We start from the raw sequence: 21,737 nt of genomic DNA, 5'->3' as shown, positions 1-21,737 counted from the left end.
TTCTTAACCACCCAAAATCACTTTGGAACTCGTTTTGTTTAATTTGTCCTTTTTTGGGGGCGTTAAAGACATGTAGCAAGTACCGCAGTTGGTGTACTAGGAAAGAGCATTCATTTGAACAATCCAGATGTCATTAAGCAGAATTTATATTCTATCTTATCTTTGAAAACTGTATATAAATTTTCAGTCAGAGTTTATTTTCACATGGCATGGAGGAAGATTCTGTTTATTTCAAATGCTCCCCTCACAGCCCAACGGTTGTTCTACATGAAACATAATGATATATTATGATGAACCATGGGTCATACACAGGATGTATTTGTGTCATTAACTTTCATTCTCTTCTTGTTACGCTCAGCCAGTTATGCAGAGGAGGAAAATATGGGTGAAGTGATTAATTCATAACATAGCAAACACTTAAACTCTGCACATCTGCAGAAAATTTGTTCAAACACGGTAAGACCCTGGACAATCTTGAGCACAGATCGAATTGTTTAATTTTAACTCAATTTAAAGCTAAGGTACAGTAAGAAATGACTTTGCTGAGGCTTGCCTTGCTGTTCTCAGCACAGGAAATAAACGATTTGTGTAGTGCAAGCACAGAATAAAAGGACTGTTATCTAGGCTTATCCACATATAAGCATTATCAAAAATCTTGAACACAGACCGTGCTTTCACATAGAAACAGGCAAACAAAACCATATGCTGAAATGTGACTGCAGACTGCAGTATGAGAAACATATGAAAGCCATTTGTATAAGGTGCACCTAAAGTTTGACACCAAGGGCTATATTCTATATATGGTGCCAAAAAGATCTGCGCCGAAAAAAGCACTATTCTTAAGCCATGCTTAAAGTTAGGTGCAGTTTGTAAATAATGCTTATGTCCGGGAATCGTGCCTAACTTTAGGGTTTGCCATTTGCACTCACTGAAATATGGTGCAAATGTATGCGCCTACATTAGGCACATATCCCTGTTATTCTATAATAGCATGTATTAATTTTAGGAACACCCTCATTCTGCCCATGACCCTTCCATTTCCGCTCCCCATTTTTTCAAATCATGCATAAATTTTAGGCTTGGATCCCGTGCCTAAATTTATGCATGTAAAGTTCAATTAAATTTAATTAGTGCCAATAATTTCTGGTTAAAAAGTCAATTATTGATGCTAATTAGCTTGCGTGTAACTTTTGGTGACTTTTACAGAATTAGCGGGCAATTGTGCGCCAAAGAATATAGAATAGCAGAATTTATGCACATGATTGGTGTCATTAGGTTACCCATGTAAATAATTGGTGCTATTCTCTATTCCTATGGACGTCGGTAATTTTAGAGCACCCTAAATATTAGCACACGCTAAAAACGCAAGTGTGTTTTAGTAAAAGAGGCCCTAAACTTGGTGCACACCTTGCACATCACCTAACTGCAAATGGGCTGTACCCATGGGCAGAGCAAGATCTGCATATTATCACTTGCGTATGCTGCCTGGTGCACTTAAATGTAGTAACTCTCAACGGAAATAAGGGGGGGGGGGGAGTCAGGGTAAATAAAAGGGAAATGACTTGGGAAGATGGTAAAAATTCTTGATGGAATTACAGTAAATTAAGGTGGGATCAGCCCCTAGAACAGATGCTGATTACAAAAGCATGCTAGCAAGACTGTCTCTCTCTCACAGCCCGTAGGGGCAGAGAGGGAGTGCTGGCCCTAGCTCAGAGCTAATAGCCAATAGAGAAAGCTCACAAGAAGTCAATCACAGGGTACTGCAAACTATAGGGTAGGGGGAGGAAGCCCCAGTACACAGTGCTTTCAATATACAGACAATGCAATTGAATACAAATAACACTCATATTAAACATACACAACATTGCACCTCTACCTCCACAAATATGGGGGCAGCTTCAAAATACAGCAGCTATAATTCTGTTGTACAAATCCTGTTTTAATAATGTGAACCCTTTGCTGAAAATATTACATTGGCTTTCAGTAACTGGTCGAATCAAATTTAAGATTTCTTTACCAGAAGGAGCTGGAGGAAAAATGGCGTCCGAGTAGAAAGTAGCCGCAAGCTGTTCTTCTATCCCATCTTAGCTTCGTTTGTGTTTTCTTTACCTTTTCCAGTCTTCTCATGCCTAAAAGTAGGGGAAAGCAGAGGGCTTACCCTGCTGCTCCTGCTATTCCTCCGGTGGGACCGATGGACCGCTTTGCAGTGTCGGGCGAATTTACTGGGCAGATATTGTCGTTGCATGCTGGAGCGGTGGGAGGTGAACCAGTCCCCCCACTTGAAGCTGACATCTCTTTTAGCTGAGAAATCCGGAGTCCCCTGATGATGCCGGCAGCCTTGCTTTGTGAACGTCCTGGATCGGCGAGACCCAAAGAGGGGTCGCTTGCCCCGGGTGCAGGGGCAGTCCAAAGCAATGGAACACCGAGTGTAGCAACGTAGGTTTGTGTTGCTCAATCTTCCGTCGGAGGGTTTGTAGCAGAAACGGAAGAATTGATTGATTTGGGCAGCGAAGGAGCCCAGATAGAGTTGCTTCAACAACTTAAACCTTTGTCACTGGTAAAACCAGATGTGATCACCCTAGAGGCGATTTGGGACGCTTTGGTGAGTTTGGAAAATACTTTTTCTAAAAAGATTTCTACATTGGTGATGTCAGTTATTTCCCCCCAAAATTGCTAAATTGGAAACTAAAATACAACATTTGGAGTCTTTTGAACTCTCAACTAAGTCTGATTTTGTTAAACTTAAGGATGGACAAGGTGCTTTAATTAAGGAGAATTTATTGTTGCAAAGGAAAATAGAAAATTTGGAAAACCAGCAAAGAATGAAGACATTACGATTTATAAACTTTCCTAAACTACCAGCTGTTGCTCCTTTAATTACATTTAAGAAATATTTATCAGAAATTTTGAAAATACCAGGGCAAGCATACCCCCCCCCCCCCCCCCCCCCCCGGTTTCAAAAATTTATATTAAGAAACCTTCTGATCAATTATTAACGGTGGGTTCTGAAGTACCATTTGATGAGTTAAATTTAACTCAGACAACAGAGGACAAAACTATTGGAGTTCAAACTGCCGCTTTCAATAGTAGATTTTTTTTTACAGCCAGATCGTGATTGGATTCTGAAGACTTTATTTTGTCAAAGACAAGAACTTTTTTTGAATCATAAAATTAGAGTTTTTTCTGCTGTGTCTAGTCAAACTCAATGAAGGTGTCAGTCTTTTTTGAAATTACGTCCACGTGTTCTTCAGCTAGGGGGAACCTTCTGGCTTAATTTTCATTGTAAATGTGTGATTAAATTACAGTCTGTTAAATATGGCTCATTTGGTGTCTTTTCTGGACTCTAAACAGTCCCCTATCTCATCCCCTCTGTTACCAGCTCCTGTAATATCTACGCCATAATTTTGTAAATGCTTGGGGTTGATCTTCCACTATTTCTCTTTAATGGTTCCTTGAATTGTGCCTTGCCTCCTTCCACTGAGTGGACTTGAGATACAATTGTCACTTATATAGAATGTATACAATATTTATAACTGTTTCTTTGGATTATATAAAGGGAATTGCTGCATTATAATGCTGTTTTTTCTCTCTTTTTCCTCTTCATTTATGATACCCTTTATTGATTGCTGAGACATTGTTCTTTTCTGTTCAAGAATTTTCTTATAGAATATATTGAAATTTCTTTAAATAAAAATTTTTTTTAACGATTTCTTTACCAGCCACTCACCATACTAGTAGGTTGCTTCATAAAAACAAACTTTATTTTCAAGTTCCTTATTATTCAAGTAGGAAGACTTTCTGCTGTGCTGCTGTCAGACTTTGGAACTGTTTTCCCTTAGAATTACGGATTGAGCACGATTACTTGAGATTCCGTAAATTACTTAAAACTTTTTTATTTAACAAATATTTAAATATCAGATGACTACTATTAGTGATTCCTTTGATTTTGTTTTTTTGTATATTGGAATATTTGAATGCTTTTGTGAACTGTTCTGAGCTCTTAAGGTTTGACATGGTATATATAAAATCTGCCATTTTTATGTTATGTTATGTAATCTTATATGGAAAAGATTGTTTAGTATGAGTTAGTCGTGTTGCTTAGGTATTTTTCTATGATTCCTCCTGTTTGGTTGAACATTCCACTATTGTGATTTTTTTTCTACCAGAAATCATGTTTCCTTTTTGATTATCCTGTATAAATCGTCACCATCATACTCTGGAGAAATGGAGTTGTGTGCATTTCAGTCTACCTGGATTTAGATTAAATTATTCTTCTTTTCAAGACACAATTTTGGAATATTAAGGGGTCAGTTGTCAAGTGTTTATTTATTTATTGCATTTGTACCCCACATTTTCCCACCTTTTTGCAGGCTCAGTGTGGCTTATATAGTACCGTCAAAGGCGTTTGCCCAGTCGGTGGATAACAAATACAAAGTTGTATAGTGATCGTATGAGGTGTAAGTGGATGAAGATTTGCGTGATGTCCTGTTCGATCATAGTCATGCTGTGTTGGTAGGTGAAGAGGGTTACGTGGGGTCATTGGGGTAGGCCTTTTTGAAGAGGTAGGTTTTTAGTGATTTCCTGACGTTCAAGTGGTCGTGCACTGCGTACGACTGGTAGCGCTATAGAAGTGATTTATAGAAGCGATTTATAGTAGTAGTTCAGGTGGTCGTGGATTGTTCTAGAGTGAATTCTATATATGTCACTGAAAAAATGCTATTGTATAAGCTGCGCTTAAAATGAGGTGCAGTTTGTAGAATTGTGCTTATGCCTGGGAATCACGCCTAACTTTAGGCAAAGCCATTTGCACCAACTGAAACATGGTGCAAATATACATGCCTACATTAGGTGTGTATCCACGCTCATTCTATAACAACGTGCATAAATGTTAGGAACACCCCTGTTCTGCCCATGACCTTCCCATTTCTGTGCCCCCTTTTTGAATTTACATGTAAAATTTAGGCTCGGATCCTGCACCTAATTTATGTGTGTGTGTATATCTCAAATCTAATTAGTGCCAATAATTGCTTGTTAAAAATCCAATTATTGGTGCTGACTAGCTTATTATTCGATTACTTTCACGCACAATTTTTAGTGACTTTTATAGAATCAGGGGGTATATGTTTATTGGTGGTTGGTAAAAATATAGCTCCGTTATCCAGTGGGGACTGTCAGTGAGTCTGTTAGGGGAAGGAGGGGGGTGGGTTTTGGAAGTGGTCACTTTCGTACATCCTTGTTCTGGGAGGTCTTAAGAGCTCAGTCCTCCTGGGGGGAGGTGGGGGGGGGGAGGCTCGCTAGGAATAAAGGGGAAGAGGGCTAGGGATAATAGGAGGGTGGGATGGTAATAAGGTTTATAAGAGTTTATATTATTACAGCATGTTTTTTAGTTTTTTCGTAGGTTATGGCTTTATTTTCATGCGAGGTTTCAACAAATACTGTTGGAAATAAAAATGAAGTTAATTTTGGGTGGGGTAGAAGATGAAGGGTTGGTAATAAGTGTAGAGGTACTCCGCTTTATAGTGCTTTATGCTTTGAATAATGTTTCTGATGCATCATTCATATTGTTCCGGAGGTATGATGCAAAAGGTTTTATGAGGTATTAAAGGAATTGGGGGGGAGGGGAGGGGAAAAAAGATTAAAGGATTGACGAAATATGTTTCATTTGTGTGTACTATGTTGGTAATGAGATGTATCACATGGAATCAATAAAAATTTGATAACATGTATGTTGTGCGATATTGTCAATAAAAAATGTGTTGATTAAAACTGTGGGGTCAATTCTACAACAAGATGCCTCAATGTTTGCTCCCTGATAACACCCAGAATACAGTGGGTATTACATATCGATTGTGAATAAGTGACAGAGGGGGAGAGGACCTCAGACCAGTGACGCTTTTTAATCAATGAGATTATATTGATGTGGTCACAAACGTGTAATCACTGGTCCTCTACTAGTGATTACACGTTTGTGACCACATCAATATAATCTCATTGATTAAAAACGCATCACTGGTCTGAGGTCCTCTCCCCCTCTGTCACTTATTCACAATCGATATGTAATACCCGCTGTATTCTGGTTGTTATGATTTATAATCCAGCGGAGTGATCCCTATTTGTTTTGCTCCCTGATAACACCCAATAGGAGGCCATTCTAGAATGGCATCTGGGTGTTCAGATTCCATTATAGAATAATAGCATAACTTGCAATCTGTGCGCCTAACATTTACATTCCTTCAGTTACACCAACCATAGTCCTGGTGTAGCTGCGGGCACCTAAATGTAGCAGATGCCCATGAAACTTGCAGTATTATATAAGTTATCCCCCTGATTCTATACATAGCTCTCAAAATTGCATGCACCCAAATTGTGCATGCAGTTTAATTGCTTAAGGAGTATTACAGCTTTTCCTTTCAGCTGGGCTGAGGCTCTGGCCATCTCCTTGCCTCTGAGGTGGCTAGATACAGACTCTGTGTGCAGAAGGCCACAATTCTTTTACAAGCAACTGAACTGTAAGTTGGATTTTCTTTGTTTATTCCGAGTACTACAATAAAGATTTGCTTAAGAGTTGAGAGTCTACTGGTGAAGCTCCTGCTTGGGGATGGTTTATGCTGGCTGTTTAAGTTACACTATGCTACCTGCCTAGAACAGTACAAATGTATCTTTGTTCCTTTTCAAAGTTTCTTGTTTATTTCCATAATTCTTGTTGTTAATTTTTGCAATGAACTCTTTGTTGAACATGTTGCAACATTTAATATCTGGAATAGTTATAGACAGTGTGTTTTTACTAGCAAAAAAGGTGCCGGTACTCAAATGATAGGCCACCCTTCAGGGGTGAGGTGATCACTGATAGGCCCACCCACCCCACAATAGCCAGGCCCTCTGCAACCAGTCACAGAATCTATGGCAAATCAGAATTGTTGTGTAGAGCCTGAGATCTTTCATTAAAACTTGGGGTCCATGGGTCAATTTTAGCAAACAATGGAAAAGGTGCCGGTACTCAGTACCCCCAAGTACCCCCTCAAAAAAAGCCGTGGTTATAGAACTCCCAGATCCAAACTCAAATAGTAATAATCCAGTCACAACAATTCTTGTTAACATTCTTCTTATGGTATTTCTCCATCCCCTTTCTCCTACCTTCCTCCCCACCACCACTTCCCCTCCCCTCAACTCCAATTCCCTCCACCACCACCTTATACCCCTGGCCCATCCTAGACATCTATGGTGCTATAGATGCAATTTTCATAAAGGGCCAGAATCATTCAATCCTATTTCCAGGTATCACAGTTCTTAATTATGGGTATCACTGGTGCCATGTGTTGGAATCCAGGTACACAGCAGATTTCCTCTTTTAATATGAGCTGGCTGGGTTCAGAGTTTTGCAAAATCTGTCATAAGTTTCCGTTTTAATTAAAACTTTATAGTAACTCAGGGAGAGATTAAGTGGGGTTTACCATTTCATTCCTAGCAGGTTTTTAGGTTGCCTAATTTTTTTTTTTTTTTTTTGGGGGGGGGGGGGGGGGGGGGGAAACAAACTAAGGGCATTTGTTAAAATGTATGCAACAGAAATAAAATAAAAATATTGAGGATTGGGGGCTAAATATCAAAAAGTGAAAAATATCACCCCATAATGGTAACTATATAGTCTGAACTTTATGATTTTATGTTAATGGAGGAAAAAGCCTCAGAAGCATGCTGGAGCTTCCCAATTTCAGTCATTAGCAAAAAACCTCCATGACAATATTGTGATATCCTGAGCAGGCAAGTGTGTTGAGTGGTGCTTCCTGCGGTCCATAATATGCCCTGAAGAAGCGGGTGTTCCCACGAGACAAGGCCCTTGTTAGCTGGAAGGACCTCACAAACTTGGGAGCAGGTCAACTCATGCTGATACCTGCTTGAAGAAGTTGCAACTTTGTGCAAGATAAGTTTAAAAGCTTCAGCCCATTTGGACATTTTGATAATTTTCTGACATGCTATTTTGAGAAAGGATATGGTATATCACAATGTTGTCATGGAGGTTTTTGATCTTGTAGTAAAAATTTCCGAACCCTTCTGAGCTGACACATTTTAATAAAAACCTTCTTTGCAAGCTGTTTCATTTGTAATGTCATTGTCAGATTCGAGTGAATTATAATTCCCACTGAGAGAAGTTTCTAACACAAATCCCTTGAACTTAATCATAAACTTCTGAACACCCATAATACTTTGGTCTTCTCAGTATTGTGTTTAAGGTGATATTGAATAGCCCAGCTCTCCATTTTTTTGAAAGCATAAATGAATATCCTGAACACTATCATCAAAAGAAATTAAAGATGGAATTGATATAGTTATATCGAATGCATGAACACTGGCTCAGTTTAGAAAAATTAAAGAAGTGATCCAGTGAAAACATCAAAACATTAAATAAAATTGGGGAGAGAGGGGACCCCCCTGTGGAACACTAGATGATGATCGCCATATCACTGTTTATTGTTTAAAAAGGGAAACACTGGAGAACAAATTTCAGAAAAAATATTTGCTTCTTCAACAAACTTGGGTTAATTTAATAGAATTTGCAACCCTGAATCAGAATATAACTTTGCAAATGTTTCTGTCACACAAGGTTTGGCTGAACTGTGTTCTTTACTATCCACATAGAAAATGTCACATGTCACTGGTCTCAAAGCTGATGGAAGATTAGGATATAAAATTCACTTTTTTATTTTGCAAGAAAAGCCCAAAACATTTGTCAAATAGTAATCTCTCCCTACATTCCTCCCTGGGAACTCCGTTCACTGGGTAAATCACTCCTATCTGCACCCTTCTCCTCCACTGCTAACTTCAGACTCCGTTCCTTTTATCTTGCTGCACCATATGCCTGTAATAGACTTCCTGAGCCGGTACGTCAAGCTCCATCTCTGGCCGTCTTCAAATCTAAGCTAAAAGCCCACCTTTTTGATGCTGCTTTTAACTCCTAACCCTTATTCACTTGTTCAGAACCCTTATTTTATCATCCTCACTTTAATATTCCCTTATCTCTTGTTTGTCCTGTTTGTATGTCCTAATTAGATTGTGAGCTCTATCGAGCAGGGACTGTCTCTTCATGTTCAAGTGTACAGCGCTGCGTACATCTACTAACGCTTTAGAATTGATAAGTAGTAGTAGTAAGTAGTAGTAGTAATAAGTCTGTAACATGATCTTTCTGCTCTCTCCATATCACTGGGACAGCAAATGTCATGGTTGGCCATGAACCTTTGATCCAAGCTATTACTGGACAACAAGATTTTTTTGTTTCCAAAATGAGATTGGTTGTTTTTTAAAATAGATTTTTGGATGCTGATCACAGAAATGACATCAACATTTTTCTATACATATGGTTTTCCATAGAGTTATATAGAAATCAAACAAAATAAAACATGGAAAAGAAAATAAGATGATACCTTTTTTATTGGACATAACTTAATACATTTCTTGATTAGCTTTAGAAGGTTGCCCTTCATCGTCACCTTTGAAAGCTAATCAAGAAATGTATTAAGTTATGTCCAATAAAAAAGGTATCATCTTATTTTCTTTTCCATGTTTTATTTTGTTTGATTTCTATTGATAACCTTTAAGAGTGGACTAACACGGCTACCACACCTCTCTACATAAAGTTATAGAAATTTGTCATGACATATGTGCATGAACACAACATCTCTAGTAAATAAATGCTGTTCAGTTTAATATATTATAACCTCATTTATCTCTGTTTTTATGTATTGCTTCTTGGAGAAGTTGATAAATAGCTAATTACTGCATGACTTGATGATTAATTAAACTGAAAATTTTGCAGAAATGTTTTAGGGCTCCTTTTACTAAGCAGCGGTAAGCCCAACTCTGGCTTACTGCTTGCTGTACAGGAAGTACTACTGGGCTACCGTAGCATGTACCTGACAGTAATCAGGCAGTGCCGCGTACTGCCCGGTTACCACTGAGTTAACGTGGGAGCCCTTACCACCACCTCAATTGATGGTGGTAAGGACTCCCCCACCCCCCACCCCGAAATGGCTGCGCAGCAAGTGCTTTACTTGCCGCACGACCATTTCCCACAGGAAGGCAAGACTTCCCTTTTACCAGCTGTGGTACAAGGGGGATCTCAGTTTATCTTTTTGGGCAGACTGGATGGACTGTACAGGTCTTTATCTGCCGTCATTTACTATGTTTAATGCACTAATCATGCTGACATGGGAAGCAACTGCTTGCCCTGGGATTTGTAGTATGGAGTGTTGCCACGATTTGTGTTTCTGCCAGGTACTTGTGACCTGGCTTGGCCACTGTTTGGAAACAGTATACTGGGCTAGATGGACCATTGATCTGACCCAGTATGGCTACTCTTATGTTCTTATGTTCTATATTGCAGTGAGTTCTAAGTGAAGGCTCAAAAAAGGATCATGACTCTAGTACTAAAGGCCTATGAAACAGTGTTCCCTCTAAGCTGAGCAGGTGTCCTCCAGCTGCATTGCTACCTGTAGGGGGTGGTATTTCAATATTGTGTTTTCAGTCTCTAGGGACAGGCAGATTCCCTGGAGTTCTGCAAAAATTGCCTGTCCCTCACTATTGAAAATGTGATAGTAAAACAGCACCAAAGAAAAGGAACGCAATCCTCCCGTAGATCAAATCAGAAAAGCAAAATAACGGAAGTAGCCAAACCAATGAACCAGGATGAAAAAGAAATAGGTCAATTTAATCACAATAAAAACAGGTACAAAGACTATCAGAAAAAAAAAAACCCAGATCAAGTGTTTTGCTAGAACGGTGTACAAAAAGTATTTCAAAATGGAGAAAACCCCAACACTGCAGTGTTTCAGCATTAAATTGCCTTCATCAGGGGTCCCGGAAGAAGTATGAAGACAACTTGCTGTACCACCAAATACTGTAAGAATATCTCTCTGACACAGAAAGTAACTTCAGTTACCAATGGAGCACTAATGGTATCTTTAGCATACTGAGGCGCAAAATAGCACGTCCCACTGTAGATGGAGGATTTCCTGCTCAGCTTAGAGGGAACAGTGTCTATGAGCTGTATTTTGGATGTAAACCTGGTGATCAAGAGTATGTGCAACATGTATCATCATAATGAACTGTACATGATGCATAACAAATATGGAGATCCTTTTACTAAGGTGTACTAATGGATTTAGCATGCGCTAAATGATACACCCATTATATTCCCATAGGTGCCATATCATTTAGCGCACGCAAAATCTGTTAGTGCACCTTAGTAAAAGGACCCCATGGGTAGGGTTACCATATTTTGTCCGCTAAAAACGAGGACACATGCCCCGCCCACACCACACTCCCCGCCCCGCCCCTTTCACGCCCTCGCTCCGCCCCTATCACATTTTCCCCTCCCCCGTCACACACCCCGTCACCCCCCACACCCGTCACCCCCCTCCCCTTACCTTACTACTGCCTTGGTGGTCTAGTGATCTCTTCGGGGCAGGAAAGAGCCTCCTCTTTCCTGCCTGGAGCGCTGCCCTGCATGCATCCTTCCTGTTGGTGATCTCGCCGCCGAGAGTTGAAGTCTTGCGAGGTCACTTCAACTCTCGGCAGCCATTTTGAATCGGTGCCAACATCACCAACAGGAAGGATGCATGCAGGGCAGCACTCCGGGCAGGAAAGAGGTGGCTCTTTCCTGCCCCGAAGGAGGAAGTGGTCACTAGACCACCAGGGCAGTAGTAACTAAGGGGAGGGGAGGCTAGCAATCTGTCTGTTTGTCTGGATTTCTGGACAAACGGGCAGATTGGCAAAACCCGCCCGGTGTCCCGGACATGTCCTCAAAAAGAGAACATGTCCGGGTAAATCCGGACATATGGTAACCCTACCCATGGGAAGCCCAGCTTTTGTCTTGATCTAGCTTTATATCCAAAATACAGTTCATAGTCCTTCTTCACCCATCAATCAAAATATCTCACCACACAGAAACAAAACTGTGAGTTTAATGTCACCACGTACAATTTATCCCTTCCAATAACATATGTGCTCTTGAAATACTCTTACTAACTGAAGAGCTGGCGTTACTTTCTCCTTTTTAAATAACAGCGTTTTTGTCTTTCAGGAAGAAGTGCTGCAAAGGTTATAAGTTTGTTCTTGGACAATGCATCCCAGAAGGTATGTTACTTTAATGTTCAGGCACATCATCTCCAGCCCCATCTGTTCATAAGTTTCTGTGGTTTTATTGTCTGGGCACAAAATATTGTAGCAAGTCTAGTCTGTCACCCCCTAACCCCTCGTGTGAACATTTTGAGTGTGAATGAATGCAGCCAAGATTGAATTACAGTTCATATCACAGACAAATTAAAAGTTTCATTGTGTTGGGGGGAGGGGGGGAGGGGGGGAGGGAGCAGGAGATTCTTGAAGCATGTGCAGAGTGGACAACCAAACAACATGTTCTGGAATGATATCAAATGGTCACTCGTTTCAGACTGGGGATTATTATTAGCAGGATGGCAAAATGTCTCCAAACATGAGGTTCTTATCCCTGAAACTTTGTATAATGCGTGAGTGGCTCACAGATGTCACATGAAAGGAGATGCTAGGAAAGGGGAACGTGGTTTCCCAACATTCTGTATTAGTTTTAAGCAAATACCTTGCTAAAGGAATACTTTAGGTCAGTGGCGTAGCAGGGGGGGTTCGCCGTTGCACCCCCCCGGGTGCAGCACGATGACATCCCCCCTTCAGCGCATCGACACCCCCCAACCAGCTCCCGCACCCTACCTTTAAAAAGAATGTCGGAATCCGAGGCGAGGCTCAGCGCCTTGCGCCTGCCCTGCACGTAAAAGAAATGTGGACCGTCGGGCCTTCTCTCGCTCTGTCTGTCCCGCCCTTGCGGAAATAGGAAGTTGCGTCAGCGGAGGGCGGGACAGATAGGGCGAGGGAAGGCCCGACAGTCCACATTTATTTTATGTGCAGGGCAGGCGCGAGGCGCTGTGCCTCGCCTCGGATTCTGATATTCTTTTTAAAGGTAGGGTGCGGGAGCTGGTCAGGGGGGGTGTCGATGCGCTGAGGGGGGGAGCTGGCAGGGAGCACCCCCCCCCTGAACTGACACCCGGGGTGGACCGTCCCTCCCGCCCGCCCTTGCTACGCCACTGCTTTAGGTGCCTCAATGGACGGATTCTACCTAAAAGTATGTAAGTGAATGCAAACAGTATCACAGATCTAAGACCTGGTCCCAGTTTAGTTACCATAGCAGTGGAAAGATCATTTGCCCTCCTTCCCCCATCCATACAAACTCTCAATTTCTTTTTAATTTAAAACAGGTGTTTGTGTTTAGGAAACTCATTTTCAGCTAATAAACTGTTTTGTCATTTTAGCCTATAGGATTATACTGTAATGTAACATTCTTAAATACGTTTCTTCAAAGCTTATGGTAATAATAAAAGATATTACACTGGCCCTACTGTAACCAGAGACACGATCTTTCTTTTCGTAAGAAACGATGGGCCCTATTTAATAAGGTGCGCTAGCGTTTTTATCATGAGCTAATGCTAGACACACCAGTAGGAATATATGCGCAGCTTAGTAAACAAGGCCCCAAGTAACTCTGGTCCCACAAATGGGAAAGTTTAGCTACATCATGAGGATTACTTATAGTTAAGGTGAGTACTGATGGATTTGGGGGGGGGGGGGGTGAGAAAGAATGTCCCAAGACTTTCACTGCCTGATTTGTAAGATACCAAAACTTAAACTCCACACTAATCCAAAGAACAAGTCCACAGGCTTTGTGCTTTTCAACAAATTACACCTTTATTTTAGTGAAATCCCCAAAAGTTGAAAGTACACTGAGGAAAGATAAACAAATTAAACTCTGGCGGCTCAAAGAAAGAAAAATGGGTCAAGTTAAAATAGCACAAAATAATTCCTTTAGAGTTGCAATGAAGCAGTAATTGTATAAGAAGGGCACCAATCACTGTTCCTCTAAGCTGAGTGGGAGTCCTCCACCTATAGTCCTGCCATTGTGTGTGTGTGTGGGGGGGGGGGGGGCGCTGCTTCGCTATCAGATTTTCAGTAGTGAGGGACAGGCAAGCTCTGCAGGACTCTAACCCTTATCCACACCCTTGTCGCCTCTCGCTTGGACTATTGCAATTTACTTCTCACTGGTCTTCCGCTCAGCCATCTCTCTCCTCTCCAATCTGTCCAAAATTCTGCGGTACGACTTGTTTTCCACCAGAATCGTTATACCCATACTAGCCCACTCCTCAAGTCACTTCACTGGCTCCCTGTCCGCTTTTGCATTCAGTTTAAACTTCTCGTACTGACCTTTAAATGCATCCACTCTGCAGCCCCCCATTACCTCTCCGCTCTCATCTCTCCCTACATTCCTCCCAGTGAACTCCGCTCGCTTGACAAATCTCTCTTATCGTCCTCCTTCTCCTCCACTGCTAACTCCAGGCTTCGCTCCTTTTCTCTTGCGGCACCTTATGCCTGGAATAGACTTCCTGGACCTATATGTCTAGCTCCATCTCTACCTGTTTTCACATCTATGCTGAAAACCCACCTTTTCACTGCTGCTTTTAGCTCCTAGCCACAATTGCCCCCCCCCCCCCCCGTCCCTTCCTCCCTTCTCACCCATTACTTCCCTCACCCGTAACTGTCTTGTTTGTCTGTATTACTTAGATTGTAAGCTCTTTTGAGCAGGGACTGTCTCTTTCTGTCAGGTGTTCAGCGCTGCATGCGTCTGGTAGCGCTATACAAATGCTAATAATAATTATAATACTCCCGCTCAGTTTAGAGGAAATAGTGGCACCAACAGTTAAGCACCAAGAATGCATATAAATGACTAGAATAAAGACCAGCATACACATGCATAAGTGCATTCATACATGCATAAATGCAAATATTATGGCTCTGCAGAATGGCTTTTAGTGTGAAGGTGTCATACCCATGGGCAGATCACACATTTCTGCGCACAGATTGTGGAATACTACAATCTATGCACACTTTTTCACAATCTAGGCATAAGCTGCTTACACCAGCTCTATGGCTGTGGCTCAGAGGGCTGACAATCTAATTTTGTACCTGAGACAATGACTTACAGACTTTTCTTTTAGGAAGCTAACCAAACCTTTTTAAACATTGCTAAGCTAACTGCTTTTATTACATTCTTTGGCAACAAATTCCAGAGTTTAATTACATGTTGAGTAAAGAAATATTTTCTCCAATTCATTTTAAATGTACTACTTTGTAGCTTCATCGCATACCCCCTAGTCCTAGTATTTTTGGAAATAGTAAACAATTGATTCAGGTCTACCCATTCCAGTACACTCATTATTTTATAGACTTCTATCATATCTCCCCTCAGCCGTCTCTTCTCCAAGCTGAAGAGCCCTAGCTGCTTTAGCCTCTCCCCCCATAGGGAAGTCATCCCATCCCCTTTATCATTTCCATCACCCTTCTCTGTACCTTTTCTAATTCCACCATATCTTTTTTGAGATGTGGTGACCACAACTGCACACAGTATTCAAGGTGTGGTTGCATCGTGGAGCGATACAGAGGCATAATGACATCCTCATTTTTGTTGTCCATTCCTTTCCTAATAATACCTAACATTCTATCTGCTTTCTTAGCTGCTGCCGCACCCTGAGCAGAGGGTTTCAATGTATCATCAGCAATGACACCTAGATCCCTTTCCTGGTCGGTGACTCCTAATGTGGAAACTTGCATTACGTAGCTATAGCTCTGGTTCTTCTTTCCCACATGCATCACTTTGCACTTGTTCACATTAAACGTCATCTTCCATTTGGACCCCCGGTCTCCCAGTCTCTTGTATTTTTTTACAATCCTCTTGTGATTTAACAACTTTGAATAACTTTGTGTCGTCAGCAAATTTAGTTACCTCACTAGTTACTCCCATCTCTAGATCATTTATAAATATGTTTAAAAGCAACGGTCCCAGCAGAGAGCCCTGGGGAACCCCACTAACTACCCTTCTTCATTGAGAATACTGACCATTTAACCCTACTCTCTGTTTTCTATCCTTTAACCAGTTTTTAATCCACAAAAAGACACTACTTCCTATCCCATGATTCTCCAATTTCCTCTGGAGTCTTTCATGAGGTTCTTTGTCAAATACCTTTTGAAAATCCAGATACACAATATTGATTGTCTCACCTTTATCCACTTGTTTGTTGATACTAATATTTTTCTTTGGTTTTTATATTATGCATATATTATTGTTAGCCACTGGCAGTAGATTTACCAACCAGCCAGTATTTGGTTTGACCCAGGTGGTTTTCTCAGTGGGATACCAGAAGGGTAAGAAAAAAAACCCAGCCAATTTAATTGTTAGTTTTCTGCTGACCACTGCCAAACTTGGGGGCAAATCTCTGCTGACTGCCAGCTCACCCAGTCCCAACCTTTAGCAGCTGCCTTAGACTTGAAACGAAGCATGGGAACTGCCTTCAAAACATCCACATTGAATATGATGCGGATCCCACCCCTCCAATGCAAGAAGTCTGCGTTGGGTGTTGATGGTTGGTGGGGGGAGGGGGAGGCAGACATCACTTTCAGTGTATAGGTGTCTTTTTAAGTCTAAAGGGGATGATTAAAGTTGGGACTGACTTGCCATATGATTCATCATAGATGCAGTGATTGATTGGGCATGGGTACTTTATGAGACTCTTCACACTTCTTTCCATTCAGCACCAATTCTTCTTACACCAGTGATATCATTGGAAAAGATCAGTTTCTCTTCCTGCATCTGCTGGCAGGAAGAGATAACACCTGCTTGTTCAGGATGGTATAACCCAACTAAAGGAAAGGAAATTAATAGGTATAACTAAATTTCACCTTTACATTGGCCTCCCTCCAATCTTAGGATAATATAAGCGTTGTTTCTACTAGGTTACAAATTAATGATGTCTACAGTTTTATTTTTGAGTTCTTGTAGAATTCTGGGAGTGTATACCATCCAGTTCAGGAGATTTGCCACTCTTTAGTATAAAATGTAACCTATTGTAACTTCTAGGTTCGTAGTGATTTGTTTCAATTTCTCTCAATCATCACTATTAATTATTGTTTCTAACATCTTCCTCAGTAGACTGAAGCAAATTCATTTAGGGTGTCCTTCTCCTGAGTGGTGACTCAATTTAATTCTGATGAATCCTGCATATATTGTAAATAATCCCATTACTCTTTCAATTACGATCTTGTCTTCTCTGAATGCCCCTTTTATCTCTCAATCATCCAATGGGCCAACCAACTGCCTCACATATTTCTTTCTTCAAATGTATTTTTTACAAAATTTATATTGTGAGTTTCTGGCTCTTTGGCATTCTTTCCAAATTCTGATTTGTCCGCCTTATCAATGCTTTGTATCTAATGTGCTAATACTTATACTAATACTTACATATTTGTTTCTTATTTTCTTCATTTGGATTCACTTTTCATTTTTAAAAGAAATTCTTTTGCATTGAATAGCCTTTCACCTCACTTATTAACCATGCTGACAGTTGTTTGGCCTTCTTATACCTTTTAAAAATGTGTCATCTACTGTATTATTATGTTGTAAAGTCTCAAACTTTGGGACAGTATCACGCTTATTTTGGAAAGAGAAGGACGCCCAACTTTCGACACAAATTGGGAGATAGACGTCCTTCTCGCAAGGTCGTCCAAATCGGCATAATCGAAAGCCGGTTTTTTTGACACCCTTGACTGCTTTCCATCGCAGAGATGACCAAAGTTCACTGGGGCGTGTCGGCAGGGTAGCGAAGGCGGGACTGGGGCGTGAATAGGAGATGGTCGTCCTTGGCCGATAATAGAAAAAAGAAGGGCGTCCCTGACGAGCACTTGGCCGACTTTACTTGGTCCATTTTTTTTCCACGACCAAGCCTCAAAAAGGTGCCCAAACTGACCAGATGACCACCAGAGGGAATTGGGGATGACTTCTCCTTACTCCCCCAGTGGTCACTAACCCCCTCCCACCATAAAAAAACAAGTTTAAAAATACTTTTTTGCCAGCCTCAAATGCCATACTCAGGTCCATTGCAGCAGTATACAGGTCCCTGGAGCAGTTGTAGTTGGTGCAGAGTACTTGAGGCAGGTGGACCTGGGGGAGGGGCTCAGCACCCAAGGTAAGGGAGCTATGCACCTGGGAGCAATTTCTGAAGTCCACTGCAGTGCCCCCCTAGGGTGCCCGGTTGGTGTCCTGGCATGTGAGGGGGACCAGTGCACTACAAATGCTGGCTCCTCCCACTACCAAAGTGCTTGGATTTGGACATCTTTGGTTTCCATTATTGCCGAAAACCGAGGACGACCATCTCTAAGGTTGACCTAAATGTCAAGATTTGGGCATCCCCGACCGTATTATCGAAATAAAAGATGGACGTCCAGCTTGTTTCAATAATATGCGTTGCCCCGCCCCTTCGCAGCACCGTCCTTAGAGTTGGACGCCCTTAGAGATGGTCATCCCCATTCAAAAATGCCCCTCTATGTAAATGTCACCCTAATGAAACATATCTATAATTTGATTGTCGGTTTATATAATCTGGGGTTAACAGTAGATAAAATGCTTCAGTTAGATTGCCAATGTTAAATGTAATGATTTTCTTGTTTTATCTAATTGTTAATTGCCTAGAATGACTATTATTTATTTATTTGTTACATTTGTATCCCACATTTTCCCACCTATTTCTAGGCTCAATGTGGCTTATTTAGTTCCGGAGAAGCGCTTGTGGACTCCGGTGTAGACAAATACAAAGTGATGCTGTGGTTAAATAGATAAAGCTAATGTGGCGCAACCAGTCTGTTGTCAATGTAATCTGCATAGGCAGCTGATTTCATTCTAAAGGACTTGCGATTGAAAAGGCTTGACCTAGGGGAGAGGGGAAACTTGAGCCAGGAGGGGTGGTCTTATGATGGGGTAGGGGGAGACCCTGCACCTGGGCGGTGAACTAACCCCAAAAAGTTGGGGTTACTTTAACATGATTTTTTGCCCCTAATGCGACTCTGCAGTGTATCACCACAAGTGGCATTAGGGTATCTGCATAGTAAGGAGATGCAAAACTTGCATTTGCATGTTTTGTATCTCATTACTATTGTAGCCCGTGGCGGCTTAAATTCTATTCTATTTTATTTTATTCTAATGGGGTTCTTATATTCCGCTACATTTCCTAATGGATTCTTCTTGGATCACAATAAAAAAAGTCCCTCAGTCAGGGAGAATTTTTTTTAATCAATGCTACATTACCATAATCACAATCTAACAAAATTAAAATTTAACATAAAACAAGTTTTCAAAGTCTTCTGGAAAACTAAGCAAGAATCAATTTGTCTAATTCTTAGAGGTAATTTATGCTACACTTTAACACCCTGATAAGCAAAAGTGTGTCCTAATTGTCATTTCTGAAAAACATTAACTGAAAGAAATTCAGTTTCAAACGTTGTGTATGTTGAACTGAAGAAAGGTTCTTTGGAATATTCAAGCTATGAACTAATCGATCTCAGGTGAGACTATGAATAGACTTAAAAACAAAACATTCACCACTGGAAATTAAATTGGGCTGCGTTAGCGCCCTTTAAGTCATGTTAAGGGCCAAATAATGTGACTTAGAACCCTCACACAGCTTTATAAGTTCCCCCCTATATTACATACAATTAATATACTGTAGTAAGGCTTTTAGGGGCCCTTTACTAAAGGGCTAAAGGGCTACTGCCCTTGACCTGGATTGGCTGCTGTCGGAGACAGGATGCTAGGCTCGATGGGCCTTTGGTCTTTTCCCAGTATGGCATTACTTATGAGTAGTTCTGGCTTCAGCGCGCACCATTTCCTGTACTAGGAAATAGAAATTATTTTCTAATGTGGTGGGCGGGGGAGTAGACATGCCTGGCAGTAATTAGGCAGCGCACATCCGTCACCGTGGGCCGCCCAATTACCGCTGGATTAGAGCACGAGCCCTTACCGCCAAGTAAATAGGTGATGGTAAGGGTTCAGGTAGTAATGGCCGCATGCTAATTGTGAAATTAATGCACGGCCATTAAGGATGCTAATGGAAAATAAGGCTTTTTACGGCCACGGTAAAAAGTGACTCGGCACGCTAACACTACCGCAGGCCACTTTTAACCATGGCTCTGTAAAAGGACCTCTTAATGTTTCATTTAATTTGTACTGTTGTATTCTTTTTGTATTATCAAATGTCTAGGTTTATAGTAAACTGCTAGAAACATGGTGGTTTAAGCAGGCTATAAATGTATTAAATATAATAAAATAAATAAATATTGTCAAATTTGATGGTATACAGGTATAAGTAAACTAGTGGAACCATGCCTGTTTCCTCAACAATGAAATGGGCCCTAGGTAGGCTGTCCTGTAAGCTTTTTTTTTCTCTCTCCCCTGCCCTCCCCTCCATGTCCAGCGATTCTTCCCTCCCCTCCCCTCCCCTCCATGTCCAGCGATTCTCCTCTTCCCTGCCCTCCCATCCGTGTCCCGTGATTCTCTCCTCTACTGTCCTCCCATCCCATCCATGTCCATCGTCGCCTCTGCCCTCCCCTCCCCTCCCCCTCCCTTCCCTTCCTTCCTCCCTCCCTCCCCTTGATGTCCCGCGATTCTCTCCTCCCCTTGATTTGTATCTGAACGTTCTCCGGCTGGCTGGTACTGGCTTCCGTTCTGTTCGTAACATCCCTCCTGACGTCAGTTCGCCTCCAGCGTTCCCTACTCTCTCATTGTTCCGCCCTCTGACATCATTACGTTTTGACGCGAGGGCGGGGCAATGAGTGGGAATGGATGTTACGAACCCAGGCATCCAGACATAGAACGTTGGAGGTGCAAATTATTATATAGGATAAACTACTCCTTTTCCAAATCCAGAATGAAAGCAAGTAATATACAGGTGCAGTAATATTATAACCTAATGGCTATGACAGGGCAAACCTATGGGTTTTGTCAATATTTATATCTGAACTAGCAAATAGGTCACAGAAAAATGCTCAGGGGGTCTTTTACTAAAGCTTAGCTTGAATTATCTGCAGCAGGGCCCATAGAAATAAAATGTGCCCTGCTGCAGATAACTAAAGCTGAGCTTTAGTAAAAGACCACCTCAATTCCTTTTGTATCTTGCTGTGTTCTTGGTTGAAATACATTTTTTGCCCTGTGCCTAAAGATTTAGACTGGCTTTTGAAAAAAATCTTCCTACTCTGGTCATCAGATCATTGAGTGGGCCTTTTACAAAGGCACACTAGCTTTTATAGCGCTCGCTAAAAATAAGCATGCGCTAAACGCTAGAGACGTTCATGTAGTCTTATGATTACATAAGTACATAAGTATTGCCACTCTGGGAAAAGACCAAGGGTCCATCGAGCCCAGCATTCTATCCATGACAGCGGCCAATCCAGGCCAAGGGTACCTGACAAGTCTCCCAAACGTACAAACATTCTATACATGTTATTCCTGGAATTGTGGATTTTTCCCAAGTCCATTTAGTAGCGGTTTATGGACTTGTCCTTTAGGAAACCGTCTAAACCCTTTTTAAACTCTGCCAAGCAGGGGCGTAGCCAGACAACAGATTTTGGGTGGGCCTAGGCAAGAAGTGGGTGGGCACCAAATGTTCTCCCCCACCAACCACCAAAAGACATCTCAACTGACAGGAAAATGCTTCTTTCCACCTTGGCAGTCTGCAGCAGGCATGCGCTGAAAACTGAACATGCACAGGTGCCAGTATCGTGGAGAGTAGCATTTTCATTACCATCAGGGGGAAGTCTTCAGCTGGTAGAGCTTGGGATCTCCACCA

The 21,737-nt window shown here is 41.5% G+C and overlaps 1 protein-coding gene across 1 annotated transcript in view; it reads left to right on the top strand.

Moving 5' to 3' along the window:
* Positions 1–21,737, top strand: part of CCBE1 (collagen and calcium binding EGF domains 1) — a gene marked incomplete at its 5' end in the record, with an annotated part of 537,011 nt that overhangs the window by 430,218 nt on the left and 85,056 nt on the right. The window contains one exon of the mRNA XM_030192998.1: positions 12,074–12,126. Within this exon, the coding sequence (XP_030048858.1) occupies positions 12,074–12,126 (53 nt within the window). The remainder of the gene's footprint in view (positions 1–12,073; positions 12,127–21,737) is intronic.

This window comes from Microcaecilia unicolor, chromosome 2 (genome assembly GCF_901765095.1).
Source record: "Microcaecilia unicolor chromosome 2, aMicUni1.1, whole genome shotgun sequence".
Lineage (NCBI taxonomy): Eukaryota > Metazoa > Chordata > Amphibia > Gymnophiona > Siphonopidae > Microcaecilia > Microcaecilia unicolor.
Note: the sequence above shows the minus strand (reverse complement) of the source record. Positions and strands in the feature narration are given on the sequence as shown.